This window comes from Accipiter gentilis, chromosome 1 (assembly GCF_929443795.1).
Source record: "Accipiter gentilis chromosome 1, bAccGen1.1, whole genome shotgun sequence".
Classification (NCBI taxonomy): Eukaryota; Metazoa; Chordata; class Aves; order Accipitriformes; family Accipitridae; genus Astur; species Astur gentilis.
This window is the reverse complement of record NC_064880.1, coordinates 35,800,443-35,815,751: the sequence shown is the minus strand read 5'-3', so window position 1 is coordinate 35,815,751 and position 15,309 is coordinate 35,800,443. Positions and strand designations below refer to the sequence as shown.

General features: G+C 37.7%; 1 protein-coding gene across 5 annotated transcripts in view; it reads right to left on the bottom strand.

The window, feature by feature from the left end:
• Positions 1–15,309, bottom strand: part of FAP (fibroblast activation protein alpha) — a 47,870-nt gene that overhangs the window by 1,430 nt on the left and 31,131 nt on the right. For 2 of the 5 annotated variants that reach the window (XM_049827921.1, XM_049827801.1), the window contains exons 21-26: positions 12,784–12,838; positions 9,394–9,493; positions 6,318–6,382; positions 5,363–5,435; positions 5,031–5,104; positions 2,361–3,660 (exon numbers count right to left, since the gene is read on the bottom strand). In XM_049827921.1, the coding sequence (XP_049683878.1) occupies positions 3,559–3,660; positions 5,031–5,104; positions 5,363–5,435; positions 6,318–6,382; positions 9,394–9,493; positions 12,784–12,838 (469 nt within the window). In that variant the 3' untranslated portion in view covers positions 2,361–3,558. Of the gene's footprint in view, positions 1–1,164; positions 1,305–2,360; positions 3,661–5,030; positions 5,105–5,330; positions 5,513–6,317; positions 6,383–9,393; positions 9,494–12,783; positions 12,839–15,309 lie in introns of those variants that run through there. The other 3 variants (XR_007509470.1, XM_049828010.1, XM_049828095.1) reach the window with 3 other exon arrangements.

The window sequence follows — 15,309 nt, the reverse complement described above, 5'->3', positions numbered from 1 at the left end:
ATGAGGATTACATGTTCATTGGTATGTACAACTAACACAGCACGAATGAGGTAGACGATGAAAATAGGTGTTGGTGAATGAATGGTTTGGAGTGGAACCAGTGGTTTTCTACTATTTATGTACACTTCAGTTCCTAGAATAAAGCAGTTTTTGCTTTGCAACTCTATTTTCTAAAAGTTAAACAGGATTCATAGTGGAAACTGACTTGTAAACAACTGTATCTGTGGCTCTTTATCAAGGACCTGTCTACTTAATTCAGAACAACTATGTCCCATCTTCAGAGGCTTGTATACCTTGTTTATATGACAAATATTTGAAAACTAAGTTTCATTATCTGAAGTGGTATTTTTTTGGTATCTGAAGTGTGAGGTTCTTATTCAAAAGAGAAAAGAAGAGCAGAAAGGTCTCAGCATTTTCTGAAAACCAGATCTTCTAAAACATTTGAAAGTGGGAAGCAAAACTTTGAGGATATTCATTCATCAGCTTAGAAAATCTTGTCACAAAAGCTATCATTTCTTAGTTTCATAATAAGCTGTGTCCCAGTGTTGGCTCTTACATAACATATTCATATTCCTTAGAAAGGAATGGGGCAAATAACTGTCCAGTGAATGTTTGTGGTGATGCTTGCAACATGGATTGTGATTGCAGACAGCAATGCAGAATGGAAAAAGTTCTCTTTCTAGAGAAGAAAAGGCTCGGGAGGATTTTTCACTGTATATAAATATCTGAAGGGATGGTGTAAAGTAGATGTAGCCAGGCTCTTTTCCGTGGTGCCCAGTGACAGAACAAGAAGCAACAGGCACAAACTGAAACATGGAAGGTTCTGTCTGAACATAAGGAAACACTTTTTTACTATGAGGGTGACTGAGCACTGGCAGAGTAGGCCCAGGGAGGTTGTGGAGCCTCTGTCCTTTTAGACACTCAAAAGCTGTCTGGACATAGTCTACCAGCTGTAGGTGGCCCTGCTTGAACAGGCAGGTGGGACAAGACAACCTCCAGAGTTCCCTTCTAACCCCAACCATTCTGTGAATCTGTGGTACTGTGATGGTAGGTTTGAAGTGCCCTGCACCATTTCTAATGACTGAGTGCAACACTACCTGTTATTAGCACAGGCCAGCAATTTGATGTTGTGGATATTTTTAAGAGGGTTTTTTTGACACTCACAGCATCCTAGGACATTTTCCCTTGGGTCATCAAAATACATGGTTGCTCAATCATAAAGTTTCAGGTTAGACATTATTCCAGCAACTCAGTGTAAATGTCACACTCTGCTGAAGACATATTCCCATTCTTTGGCAAGAACACTGTGTAAGGCAAATAAATTAACAATATGAGAAACAATGAAGCAAAACTGAAAGCAGCATGATGCACTTATTTTTTTCATGTTTTATCCCCACAACTGCTTCCTATAAGCCAAGGCAAATGGTGGACAGTTTGGAAGATGTGTACTTTGATTGCCTTAGGAAACAGACATAAGGGCAGATTAATAATGAAACAGCTAATGCATCCCTTGGGAAAGAGGTACCTTCTGTTATTTTATGTGACACATTTTCCTGAAATGTCCCTTATTCCAAATACTCCCAGAAGCTTCTGACTACAGACCTGTGTGCAGGGTGTGAACAAAACATTGCATCACTTTATTACTTAAGAATCCACAAAGGGCCAATTTATCTGGTGAAATTTCCAGAGCTTATAAGATTTTCAAAAGTATAAATAAAAATAAAGGTGCAGAAATGTAAAGGGAACTTAACACATTGATATTTATGTGAGATTTATACCATGCTTTTTTGAAAGTTGCTCTAGGTTCTCATTGACATATTCAGGTATCTAAAATCTTTAAGCATCTGGGATAAGAGCTTGATTTTTCTCTTTTTGACCACAATCTTGCAATGGTTTCTGTGGTATTGTATCAATATAAGAAATTGAGAGTTAAATCTCAGTAATTTCAGCTGAATTGTATTCCTTATTTGTAAAATAACCACATTACTGAGACTACTGTTGTGTGCAGCAAACGCACATAGGACCATAGAATCAACATCTAATTAGCCCCACTTCATGTTATATTTGCTTAATGTTAACTTTCTTAGAGCTATAATTTTTTCCTTTAACCATTATAGCAGTTGAATTTTAATTACATTACCAACAAAAAGCTCATTAACGTCACGTAATTGGCAGCATTTCCAAAAAAACCTGAACTAATTGAGTATTTTCTGAAGAGTTCCTATCAAAGTGTAATTTAACCATTACAAACAGCTTGGCAACTACATTTACATAAAGATGTGTCTGAGAATGTTCTCATGTGTGGAAAATCAGATTTGATATTGCCATTAAAAAAACGAAGGAAGCTGTTACATAGCAAATCACTTCCACATTTTAATGATTTTGGCTAAACACCATGTTTTTGTCAAGAGGGTCAAATGAAACCCCTTGCTTTTCCACAAAGAAGCAGCAACTCATCTCTGACTGAGGATTAGGAAGCAGCTTGCTTTGTGGGAAGGCTACTCCACAATCATTTTCACGTTATTTTGTACTCTCACCGACTAATAGCAGAGATGAGATACTGTGTTAGACAGACCACGGTTCTTATGCAGTAGGGTAGCTCAGAATTTTTTAAACACATGACCAGAGAATCATTTCATCTACAATGGATGTCTTGCCAATTATCTTGTTCATATTCTTATATTATGACAGGACTGATTTAATTACTAATCAAAGAATACAAGTATTCCAATCATTATTAGCCTCCAGCATTTTTTAAAGAGTCCCTAAAATAGTTTCATGGGATACAAAGCAAAGAAAGCCTTCATAATCCTTTGATCCTTCCCTTCTAGTCTGGGTTGAATGACATTGAGATTAATTTGAATGCTGAGGTGATGATTAGAGATTAAAAACAGGCTAATATGGCTCACATATTCTCAATACAGGGAGAAAAACCACTGAGATAAACCAGCTATCATGAATGTCCTACTTTCATATTTAAACCTGAAGACTGAGAGTTCTGTAGAATCAAGGTTTCAAATAAGAGTTGAATAAAATTTGAACACAGCATTCAATATTCTCGATAATTATCCAAACTTCAGCTTTAAATATTGTGTGTTCCCATTCCTGCTTGGATTCTTTCCAAGAAATTGGAAATCAGTTTTGAGAAACTGGTTCTTGTTAGGATGTTAATTAGGTACTTGCACTGCTTGCTTTGTCCTTTCCCATTTTACAGTTGTAGTTAACAAATGCAAGCAGATTCCTCTGGCAGTGTGCCTTTGCAGTGGACCACCTATCTTTGGATTACAGAATGTAAGCTTAAGCAAGATGGCAATAAATGCACATGGCATTTTACATTCTGATTTTATTTTTTCTATCAAACAGGTGTTAAATGTGCCAAAACATGTATTAGCATAACATTTGCTAATATACAATATCAAACATGGATGTAAACATCAACTTCAAAATTTCAAAGTTCCTGTTATGAATTCACCTGAAAACTATATAACCTGGGCACTGCTGCACATTGCATTCTCCCAGAGATGTATCAGATGTCTTAGCATGCTCTGAATAGCCTACTTATTCTGACAAAGCAAAACATTGTTTGAGGAAGTGGGTCATATGTGTGTAGAGATGTTTGCTGGAAAGGCCTGGAATTCCATGGTTTTGGTCAGTATACCACTGAAAAAGAAAAAAAAAAAAGCCATAAAACCCCTATGTTCTATTTTCAATTCTGCAATAGTTAAACAACACAAGAACTTTATTTTATTACCATATAGAAGAAAGTTGGATGCCTCAAAAAAACAGAGACTTGCTAAACTTTTTTCATCAGTTTCCAGTATATTCACATTCTTGCTGGAAAAAAGTTTCTAAACCTTCTGTAATCTTCTGTAAGTATTACTGCCTCAATACTGACAAGTCAGTTGTACTAAGTCAGGCAAAAGAGCTTTGAGATGCCCTTAGGATTGAAATGCCCTCAACCTGCTGCATGGCCTTGGCAACAGGGGTCACAGTCTTGCTTAGGAATACTGGGCTCTAAGCAACAAACTTTCAGCTAAAAGTTGTGGAATTCTATTCAAAATAACCTGCATTACAACAGGGCCATGAACATTATGAATGTTGTACTGCAAATAAAATACACATATGAATTATGCTAACTCTTAGAAATAACTGACATTCCCCCATAGCTGAACTAGAATGACTACAACTGCATACAGTATTCCAGGCACTTGAGATATAACCTGGGTTTGCTAAAGATCAGTGAAGGAGGCAAAAAATGTGGAATACACAAAAGGGTCTACAAACCCTAACTACACAAGATCCCCAGGGGATCCCTGTGTGATCCTTTTTGGGGAGTTCATGGCCCTCGGAAAGTGGACTGTGGCAGAAGGCCAGTACTTTGATAACAGGCAAACACTTTGGCCATTGGCCCTGAGAAAAAAACGTGCAGAAGCAGAGCACAGCATGTAATTCAGAACTACTTTCCCCCTGTTCATTCCTCATTTATATCTTCTAACCTCTTGCCTATGTGTTTCTCTCTTTGCCTGCACCTGCTACCCCAAGTAAATTTTGCAGAGAACTTGTTTATTTTCTGATCCTGGATATACTACTTGGATACCTTATACCCTTTTTGCTTGTTTTACCTCGTGCCTGTGGCAGGCATGTCCAGTTCAAGATAGAATCCATCAGAACCAGTGATGGTTTTGGCCCCAGAAGCTAGCTCCTTCATCTTCCTCTATTTTACTAGCTATCAGCAACTTTTATAAGGAGGCTGGATTCTCATTCCTCTCCCTGGCTCATTTTAAAAGCCTTTAAGTTATTCTTGACGAGAGAAATCCTGGTAGCATCCAAAGGGCAACAAGGAAAAAAAAGAGCAGCCAAATCCTTCAAGGAAGAAATTGTTTATGAAGAGCAAGAAATGCACTAGCAATTGCCAGATTTTGAAGCATGTTCAGTTGAACCAGGTTCTTAAAAACATTGCCAAATGTCAGATAAGCTTATTGATGAAGCCATAAGCCAGTGATCAAAATGAAAAATAGTGAGTTATTTACCATTGCCTGGAAATCCACCTGTGCATTAACCAGAGCTTTTGCGATTTGTGCTGAGTTCTGAAAATGTACATTATCTGAAAAAGGAAAAAAAGAGATTGGCTGTTGAAATGTGTAAATACCACACAGCATAAAGTTATAGTGCATTAAGTTGTGTCCACTAATTATCAAGTAATAGAGTTGACATTACTAAGAATGAGTAAGCATCTTATGTCACATGGAAATCTACTGAAGATCTAAGTACTGACCCTAATCAAAGGCATAGAAAAATGCTTAATGTTTTTCAAACAAAGTGATACTGACTCTGTATTTGTACTGCCATTTGCAAACCTCACCATCTGCTGTTCCATGGATGAGAAGATACTCTACGTTTTGGAAATTCTTTGCTCTTGCCATCACAGTTGAATTCTGTTGAGAGGAAAAATGAACAGTTCAGCAGCTTCAATTTAAACCACTCAGTCACAGAGCTGAAAGGCTTTCATTACCTAGTAGAACAACAATCAAACAGTTGGACTGGCATAATAATGACAGCAGTGACTTCATATCAATATGAGATTATAATAGAAGCTATATATATTTAGTGCCTTTTCTAAGGGGCAGTTCACAAAAAGCACAGCACTAGCCATGTGTCATTCCCTGAACACTGCAATTCCTGGCTATCCAGACAGCTCTACCATGGCAGTTTGGTACTGAGTATTTCTGTTCTTTGAGTTGGGATGGTACTGAGAACATGATCCAAAATCTTCAATAGGAGTCTTTCCATTGACTTCTTTGGGCATTAATTCAGGCTTCTCTGTATCCAGAGCTGGTATGTATGCTGCTAGAAGAAGCTATAGACTTTCTATCAATGTGAAGAAAAGAAGAAAGGCAACCTGTTCCAGGTAGGGGAAGCTGTTCTGACCATTTAGTATGCTTACGATGTTATTATCAGAGAGCTAAATTTGTATGAAGCAGTTTGCGTACCACAGCTAGCAGTACCAACCAAAACCTTACCAACATCAACATTTTAACCTCTCTCATGAGTTCTTTCCTAGGCTAATGGTTCGTACTGGCAGAACTGTCTGACTTGTCCAAGTGAGAAAATAAGGATCCTTCAATTTAGCATATTTAGGATTGATAAATACAAAACCACAAGTAACTACGGAGATATGAATTTCATAGCAGTACCTAGGCTGCTACAGGACTGCCACTATGAGAGCTGGTGGGTCATTTTCTTTCTTCACAGTTCTACTCGTCCACGGAAGTGTGATTCAAGTTTAAGGCAGATCAACACAGAAAGAGAATTCTTACCTTGTAGTGCTCAAGATTATCGGACTCTACAGGAAGACCCATAAATCGTTCTGTGTAGATAGATGCTGTGACATTAAGGAAGAAAAAAGCTATAGATAAAGAATGTGCCAATATTTTTCTGCCTCCAGTGACACATAGCAAATTAAATGTTTATTTTAACTTTATCTGTACTGCTTGGTTTCCTCATTATACACCAAATTTAAACATATTTAAAAAAATCAACTATGAAGGTTAATTAATAAATGTCCTCCAAATCATCTTTGCAGAAATAATGGTTTGATACTCATCAGTGGAACCAACAGAAGGTTGTGTGGATAAAGGTAATTAACTGATACTGCTTTATGCTATTGGGTTGAACTCCAGAAGTCAGTTGAACAAGCCAATGAGCCAATAAAGGTGCATGGTGGAAGGATGACACAGATTATTTTTGACACCTTAAAAAGAGAAGCTGAGCAGAATTCCAACCTGGGCATGTGTATGCACAGTAAATATATATGTTGTCCTTTTCGTGTTGAATGGGTATATGCACCAATTACGGGGAGCAGGAAATAATAAAGGCTTCCACTGAAAAAGTGCTGCAATTGCTGTTCAGGTCTCTGTTCAGTTCCTTTTTCTAACTACAACAAAGACTGTTAACAGATTTGACAAAACAAATGTGAATAACTGAACAGTATCTATCATCAAGAAATCAGTAGGAACAGCTATCTTTGAGCTGCCTGGGTATTTGTAATTTAACTAAGAGCTGTTATGAAAATTTGTGGAAAACTGACGCAGCAGCTGTCACTACCAGTACATTACTTTCTTTATGACCTTGCCTTGAAAAAGAAACTGACACATATTGAGCAGTTAAGCTGCAGTATTACAAGAATTTTATTTATTTAAGATAGTCAGGGCTTTCTGACAAAGAAGAGCTGGGATCTTTCCCTCCCTTAAGAGAGGTGATGGCTATTGTAAGCAGTAAGGAATTGGGGTTGTCTACCTTGTTGCCCAGTTTGGCACACTGCATTAGAATAATTTTGTTAAAAAAGAAACGAGAATCCTCCCAGGAAAGGAAAATGACTCAATATACTCATGTTCCCATGGTTTATTATGTATCCTTCACATATGTTACCACCGAGTGCTATGTGTACCGTGTCTCCCACATCAGCCAAGAAGGCTCCTGAAGATAATTTGTAATAAACCAAGTACCAAAAAAACCTAAGTAAGTATCCTATCTTTTATCAAAATCCTTTATCATTCACTGAAAACAGAAAATGTGCAATATCTGTTGTCAACACAGTGTCAAACAACCATATTGGGCTTAAGTTTTCAATAAAATAGACTCTTTCTGAATGGCTGGCATTTCTACAGCATTCTGAGCCAATTCTCCACTCTCTTTTACCAGTGTAGCTACAACAAGTCCACAGAGGTCAGCAGAGTTGCATTATAATGACTAAGTGGAAGATTCAGCTTGTCAATTACTGACGAAGGAAAAGGAGATAAATTGTGAATTTTAATAAAATGGTCACAGATCTAATGCTTTTAACTATACATTGTCCCCAAATGCAGTTTCTCTTGCCATCTTATAACTGTTTAGCTGTTACTAACTCTGACACAAAATGGAGGTGAGTGTGAGGATTTCAGAGAAAAGATTATGGTCCAGACTCTAATCTGGGCATCTAAAAGAGGGTGGGACAGAATTTAGAAGCTCTAGGGGCCAGCACATCCTCTGACATACTGATACTACTTAGAGACTTAAATATGTAGCATCCTGTAGTTTTGCTCCTAACACAGTTCACCCTAATGTTAACATGATCTGTTTGCAAAACTTATGACTCATAACTTCCTTCTGTTTCCTTCCTTCCTTAGTGGAGGTACATTTGTCTGTTCTGTTTGGATTTTACAATGTGTTTTTTAGCAAGATTCTTTAACTCCCTCCTGAAAATTCAGCTAAAGTAAAGATTGCAATGGTGCAGGTCTAATCTACTCTAACTTAAAAACTTCATTCAATTTTTAATGCTTGGACAAATGTTTCTAACTCTTCTTTTATTGAAGGACTTTTGCAAAAATAATGCTTTATGCCTGCATTCTGGAAATAATTTTGCGATCATGAGTGAAAAATGTATAAAAAAAATCTTGATGCCAGTGAAAACATGAAGAGTATGCTTCCTGCGTCATACAAATGTTTTGCCCTTTGTTTGCAAAACACCATATATACAAGGAATGTCTGTGCTAGCAGGAAAGGAACCTTTCCCATTTAACAAAAAAATTTTCTTATAACCCAGAATACTTAGCAAATAACTGTACGCTAAGTAAATGTGTTCAAGTGCTACATTTTTCTCATTGAAAACATGTATGCCATGATTCTTTTCAACACTAAGGTTCCTTTACACCATGCCAAATGCTTAGCAGGTCTGCAAGTAAGTATGAGTATGTGCCTGCTTTATTCACACAGTAAGGCCCTGGGAGTATACTCCTGGAGTTGTTTCCTCTGAACAGTTTGGAGCCTAAGTAAATAGACAAAAAGATGTCATGTAACACAACAACACAGGAGATGTGACTGAGAAACATCTAAAGGAAAAAATATTTAATTAAAAAAAAATTATATCAGACACAACTGGGTCCCTCTCTTTTCCACTGCTTTTGGGAAATAACTTTGCAGTCATCAGAGATATTGATTCCTGACAGAGATCGTCTGCAGCATCTAAAGTTGAAGTGCTCTGTGATTCCATTACTGGCAGAAAAATAATTTCAGCTGTTTCTCAACTCAGTGATACTTTTTAAACAGGATTTTTAGGGACATCACTCCTGAGTATAGCAGTTTATCAGGAGGGCTTTACACACTTACTCTTACAGATGTGCGTATGGAATTATCTGGACGTACCTTCTATGTGAAAAGTGTGTTCCAAACTGCCAGTTGCAGTCACTTTTTTTCAGCAAGAAAAACATTAAACTTAAGGTCTTAAGAGCTTTATGTCTAGGTAACTGCAATGTCTTTAAGTTTCATATTGCCATTCTCCTGCAATGATTTCATTTAGAAAGTCATTAAATGCTACATCTTGCTTTCCAAGTCAGTATTTATGACAAGTTTCCATACCGTAATATTCCCAGCTGGAAACAGGAGCCACAGCCATTCCACATTTAAATACTCCACTGCCAGATCCAAGTGCCAAAGAAGTTACATACCCACCATAGGACTAGGGAGAAATCACAGACAGTTTAAAATTATTGGTGAAGTATCATTTTGTTTTCTGAATCAAACTCATATAAATTAATTCCAAAGTAAATATTTTGCTTTGAATACATGGAGGACAAAGCAACAAAAGCTTTTAAATTTCTTTTATTTATTTATTTATTTCAGATGGATCTGATGTGATTTCTTGTGAGAGAGATTAGACAATTTTATTGAATCATTTCTTTTTTTGCTACTTCTTCGATGCTTATCACAGGATACTGCCCTTACTACTACTTAGAATGACCAAAAACCTTAAGTTGGTAGGGTCCTTCAAGGTAATCTAGTGCAACCTCTATCTCAAAACAGGGCTAACTTCAGATTTAAATGAGGCCGATAAGAGTCACATCCACATTACACAGCCTCTCTTCTCAATCTGTTTTGACACTAATCACTGTCATTGTAAAAATTTTTCTTCCTAAAACATAACCAAAACTTCCCTCGTGGCAACTTGTGTTCATTGCCTCTCATCCTTTCGGTGTGCACCTCCAAGAACTGTAACAGGTTTTTCTGTGCCTTAACAAGCTACCTAGCTTTTGCTAATGATTGGCATATTGAACCAAACCCATCATCAGTACTAACAGGCTCAGCTACTTGAGAACTTGAGGTTCGAGCAATTCCTCCCTACTGCCTGCCACTGTTCCAGTTATTTTCTGGCCTGATTCCTCAAACTGGGACCCAGCAAGGAAGAATAAGTTCATAGCTGGAAGGTAGGTAAAATAGTAAGTAAGCCTTGATATCAAAACAGATCTGTGCAACTGTGTGGGGCTAGTTGCTGAGACAGGAATATACTGTAAATAAAAAGCATTTAGTTTGACTGTCCACAGGATGTGGAACTAGGGCTGGAAAATACTTGTATAAGGTCTTTAGCAAAAAATGGGTTACTGTTTACTTTGGAATGGAGGGAGGGATAAATATATGGTGTGTATCATGAAGAATCCTGAAGATTATCAAACTCATCAGTAGCATATGAAAAACTAAGGGAAATAAACAAAACTATTAAATATTTTTTTGTGCAAAAGTAAGTTAGTCCCTCCCTCCTCTCGATATTCTAGCTTGAAATAACAGTGGGGGATATGCTAATGGAAACAATAATTGGTACAATTCTTCCAGCTCATTTGATTGACTCATTTGATCTTTTAAAAAATCAGTCCATAAGGCTAAAAAGTAAAGGATTAGGATCAGGCAGATAAATCTATGCACCATAACAGGCAGAGAGATAAGAGTTAAAAACCTGAATTGCTTTAGTGGTTATTTAAGAGCTTTTGCCATCCAGAAGAGTTTGGTGAGTCTGAAAGTACGATGAGCTGCATAGTTCATGCATACCTTCCAAGCTGCAGGCTATAAATAAGGAAACACCTTTCAACTCCCTTCAGAGGTTAAGGACGAGGAAATGGTATAATAAACAGAAAAATAATGGGAAAAAAAGACTGACAGGTTTGGCAATAGTGCCATTATTTGAATATTACATCCACTACTGGGATACAATACTTTAGAAGTGTGAAATCTCTTAATTGGTTCTGGAAACACTGTGGTGAAATAAAATATGATGTGATTAAAAAAATAAAATATTTTCATGTGGCCTTAACTGACTTAATGTCACTTTAGAATTACTCACTTGTAAGTGTCTGTGTCACTTAATTTCACCATATGGTACCCCATTTTATCCTCATGTTACAGCAGTGTCTGACCAAAGTAATTTAAATATTAGTTGGTAGAAGCTTCATAGAAAGAGTTTAGCAACCCTGCTCATGTGCTAAGATCGGGCAACTTTTATAGTTACAGTTGAACTGAATCTTAAAAGATCCATCCTCTAGTGTGTTTCTGGGCAAGTCTCTTACAAAGATACTGGGCCAATGAAAACAAACAAGCAAACAAAAACTAGCAAAAAATTAAACAAAACAAACAGTGACAGATCAGAAGAATTCTCCTAGCAAAGACAAGCAGTTAAAGAGAATGAAATAAAAGGTCTTTCTGAATGATAATCAGAGAAGAATGAACATGTATAAAGAGAAAAATATTGGAAAATGTTTATGAGTGCCAACATACCAGTTTATTCTGTAAGCTTTTTTAGTTAGTGCTGCCTATTACTGCTGAATAGCTGATACTGGTTTACTCAGAGAAGGGGTAAGGGTAGCTAACATAGGTCTGGCCTCCAACCCCCTTTATCATTTCTTACAGTGCTGTCCCTAATTCATGAGACCCTCAGGTGAAGCTTATCAGCTTATTCTCCTGTTACGCTAAAGCTGCTGAAGCTGGGTAGGAGGCCGGGCTCCAGTTCTGTCTATGCATTCTTGATCCAGCCATTCATGATGAACATGAGCAATTGAGTCAGATGACCTAAACATCTTAAAAATCTCTATAAAGGGGCTGTGTGGCATTTGTGCTGCCACTGAAGTTGGCTTCAGCTCTCCCATAACACCACTAATAGGTCTGCATCTCATTTCCACGAATGGTCCTACTTTGAGGCTGACAGCACAGGAAAAAGAACACCAACTATTCCAGTAATTTATTTTTCTTCTATTAGAATTTCTTCTATTCTTCTATTCTACAATTTGTACTTGAGGTATGCTACTCTATTGCTCAGTGCCTAAGGGTGGTGGAATCTGGCCATTTAATAATAAAGACTTGCAATACATCTGGCTATAAAAGGTTCTGGGAATGTTACAAAGCAAAGTACACAAAAAAATCAAAGATGAAAAGTAGGCTGGCTAATTATTTGGAATGACTCCCATACTGTCCAGTTTTTCCACTTCTTGGAGAAGTTGTCAATGGTGTACACCCATCAGACCCACATTCATCCCTACTGACCATTTCAAAGCCAGCCAAGTGTACAATGATTCACAATGATGCAAGGGTCACATTTTCTGATGAGAGATAGGACTTCTCTCATTATTTTAAACGCAGATCAGAAAGGATAATACTTGAATTTTGACACCATGCCAGTCAGTTCCTAAGTTAAAAGTAAAGCCAATTAAAATGTCTCAATTTTGCTTAACTTCAAGTCCAAAGAATATGTTAGGCATAAGCTTTTCAAAATTCCCTCTTGAGCTGGAAAGATCCCGTTTCGGGGGCTTGCACTGTTGCACTGTTGCAGTTGCATGTATATAGGCACTAACAGGAACTATTCCCTTTGGCAATACCATCAAACACTGGTAGAAGAAATTTTATACAGATTTAGGACAGAATAAGGAAGAATTAAAAAAATTACTGCAGGATTATTTAAAGATAGATACAAAAAACCCAATCACTTACCCAGCCCCATATTGCTATTCGTTTCTCATCGATAAAACCCATTTCTATAAATTTCCTGTGGAAATGAAAATCACAGAAATAAATGCATTATTACAAAAGAATGCTAATCCTATAAAAAATTGGAAAAAAATAATTTTTCTTTCATTTTTTTCCACACATCCCACCAATTTGAGCAAATTGACAATCAGCATAGCATGTCTAATTTCAACAAAGCATCAATTATTCAATTAATACATATTTCAGAGGAAAAGGAAGAACTCTTCTTGAAAGAATAAAAAATGCTGAAATTAATACTTTCTTCATAATAATTTTTGTTCCAGTGGATGAAGACTCTGCCCAACTGGCTTCTTGGCAAAAAAGTTCTTTTTTCATATACTTAGAATCCACCTGGATATTTAGTCCAGAATAAATTAAACATCATACATTATACTCATGTTGTACATGTGCATTTATATATATGTGTGTGTCGTTTAACCACAGACAGCAACTAAGCACCATGCAGCCGCTCACTCACTCCCCCCCATCCAGTGGGATGGGGGAGAAAATCGGGAAAAGAAGTACAACTCGTGGGCTGAGATAAGAACGGTTTAATAGAACAGAAAAGAAGAAACTAATAATGATAATGATAACACTAATAAAATGACAACAGTAGTAATAAAAGAATTGGAACGTACAAATGATGTGCAGGGCAACTGCTCACCACCCGCTGACCAACACCCAGCTAGTCCCTGAGCGGCGATTCCCCCCCCCCCCCCCCCCCCCCCAGTCCCCAGTCCCCAGTCCCTATACTAGATGGGACGTCCCATGGTATGGAATACCCTGTTGGCCAGTTTGGGTCAGCTGCCCTGGCTGTGTCCTGTGCCAACTTCTTGTGCCCCTCCAGCCTTCTTGCTGGCTGAGGATGAGAAGCTGAAAAATCCTTGACTTTAGACTAAACACTACTGAGCACCAACTGAAAACATCAGTGTTATCAGTGTTCTTCGCATACTGAACTCAAAACACAGCACTGTACCAGCTACTAGGAAGACAGTTAACTCTGTCCCAGCTGAAACCAGGACAGTGTGTGTATGCATATGTACAGATGTACACTCACACACATGCAGAGGAAAAAGTTCAAAAAGTGTACTCCTAACTACATTTCATTTCCCATAGCTCTATTTTCCCACAGGCTATTATAATTTTCATTGTTTTAATGCCAAAGGTGCTGGATTAACATTAACATTCAGACCTTATCCTGCAAGATGCTCAACATACTCATCTTACAATGAGTTGATCTCTCAAGAGGCACAGTATCAACCTCTAAGATTAGGGATTCCCTGGAGCAATAACCCTTCTTTTTTGTGTGCCTGAAAAGTGAAGAGCACATACTGCTACTGTAATAAAAAATAATAATGAGGAAAACATCTTCTAATGCTCCAAGTAGGTAATAAGCTTGCAATGGATGAAAGGTGCATCTTGTTTATGCACTCAGTAGTCAAACAGGTCAAAAAGAATCATAAATATTAGGTCTCCTACAAAAATCCTGCGTCAGAGACTGAAGACTGTATTTCGAGAGCCGTATTAGCAACCACAAAGAAGAGAGGATAAGGCAAAAGACCACAAAGGTTCAAGAGTGACAGATAAACAAAATATGTTCGGATACATCCCAGGACACATATTAGCCTTATTTTACTAGGGCAAGCATGAGTAACTGACAACACCCAAAATGCGGGATACTATCTGGGTGGGACAAAAGAAAAGCCAAAAAATGATTCAGCTTTGTTATATTGCTGTCTTAATCCCTGGGGTTCCTCCTACAGTAAAAGCCCCTCCAAGAACTTCCCACTAGAATATAGGATCCTCTCTAAAAATCACACATCTTAAACCATGTGTTAGATCAGGAAGATGGAATGCAATACATTTAACTGAATAAAAATTTAGTCTAGGTGCCGACAGAAAACTGGGAAGTATGAAGTCTGAGGTCATTTCTTCACAGCCTGTCTCAGCAGATTTTGCAACTGCAGAATCATTTTAGGTTCCCTCTGTCTCTGGCATTTTATGTCTGAGTGACGATTCAGAGCAATAAAAAAACATTCTCTTGTTATATTTTAAAGTATGCTGGTGCTGCTGAAAGTTTCAAGAAAGAAAAATCAAATAATAGATTAATAGAAAAACCTGACATGATATTGTGGAATAATTGCTGGAGGTGACTTATTGATGACTTATTGATATGTCCATCTCTTAAGGGAAGGTAAACCTCCAGGGTGGAATGCGATGGATACGCAAGGAATCTGTTCCATAATAATTCCCTAAGCAACATAACCTGCGACCTTAGATGTTAGCAACACCAGGGGAGCTTGGTATGCTGACTCTAAGAGAAACAGGGAGGGTAGAGAGGAGTGGGAACACTGTGGCCTGGCTCTGTGATGTTACCACAGGGATGGGTAACTGGAACAAGAATGCAAGGTTCCTGCATTGAATCCACTGAAGCAAGGAGGTGAAACAATGAGGTTCTGTCAACGCTATTGCCTTACTTCTGATTTATAT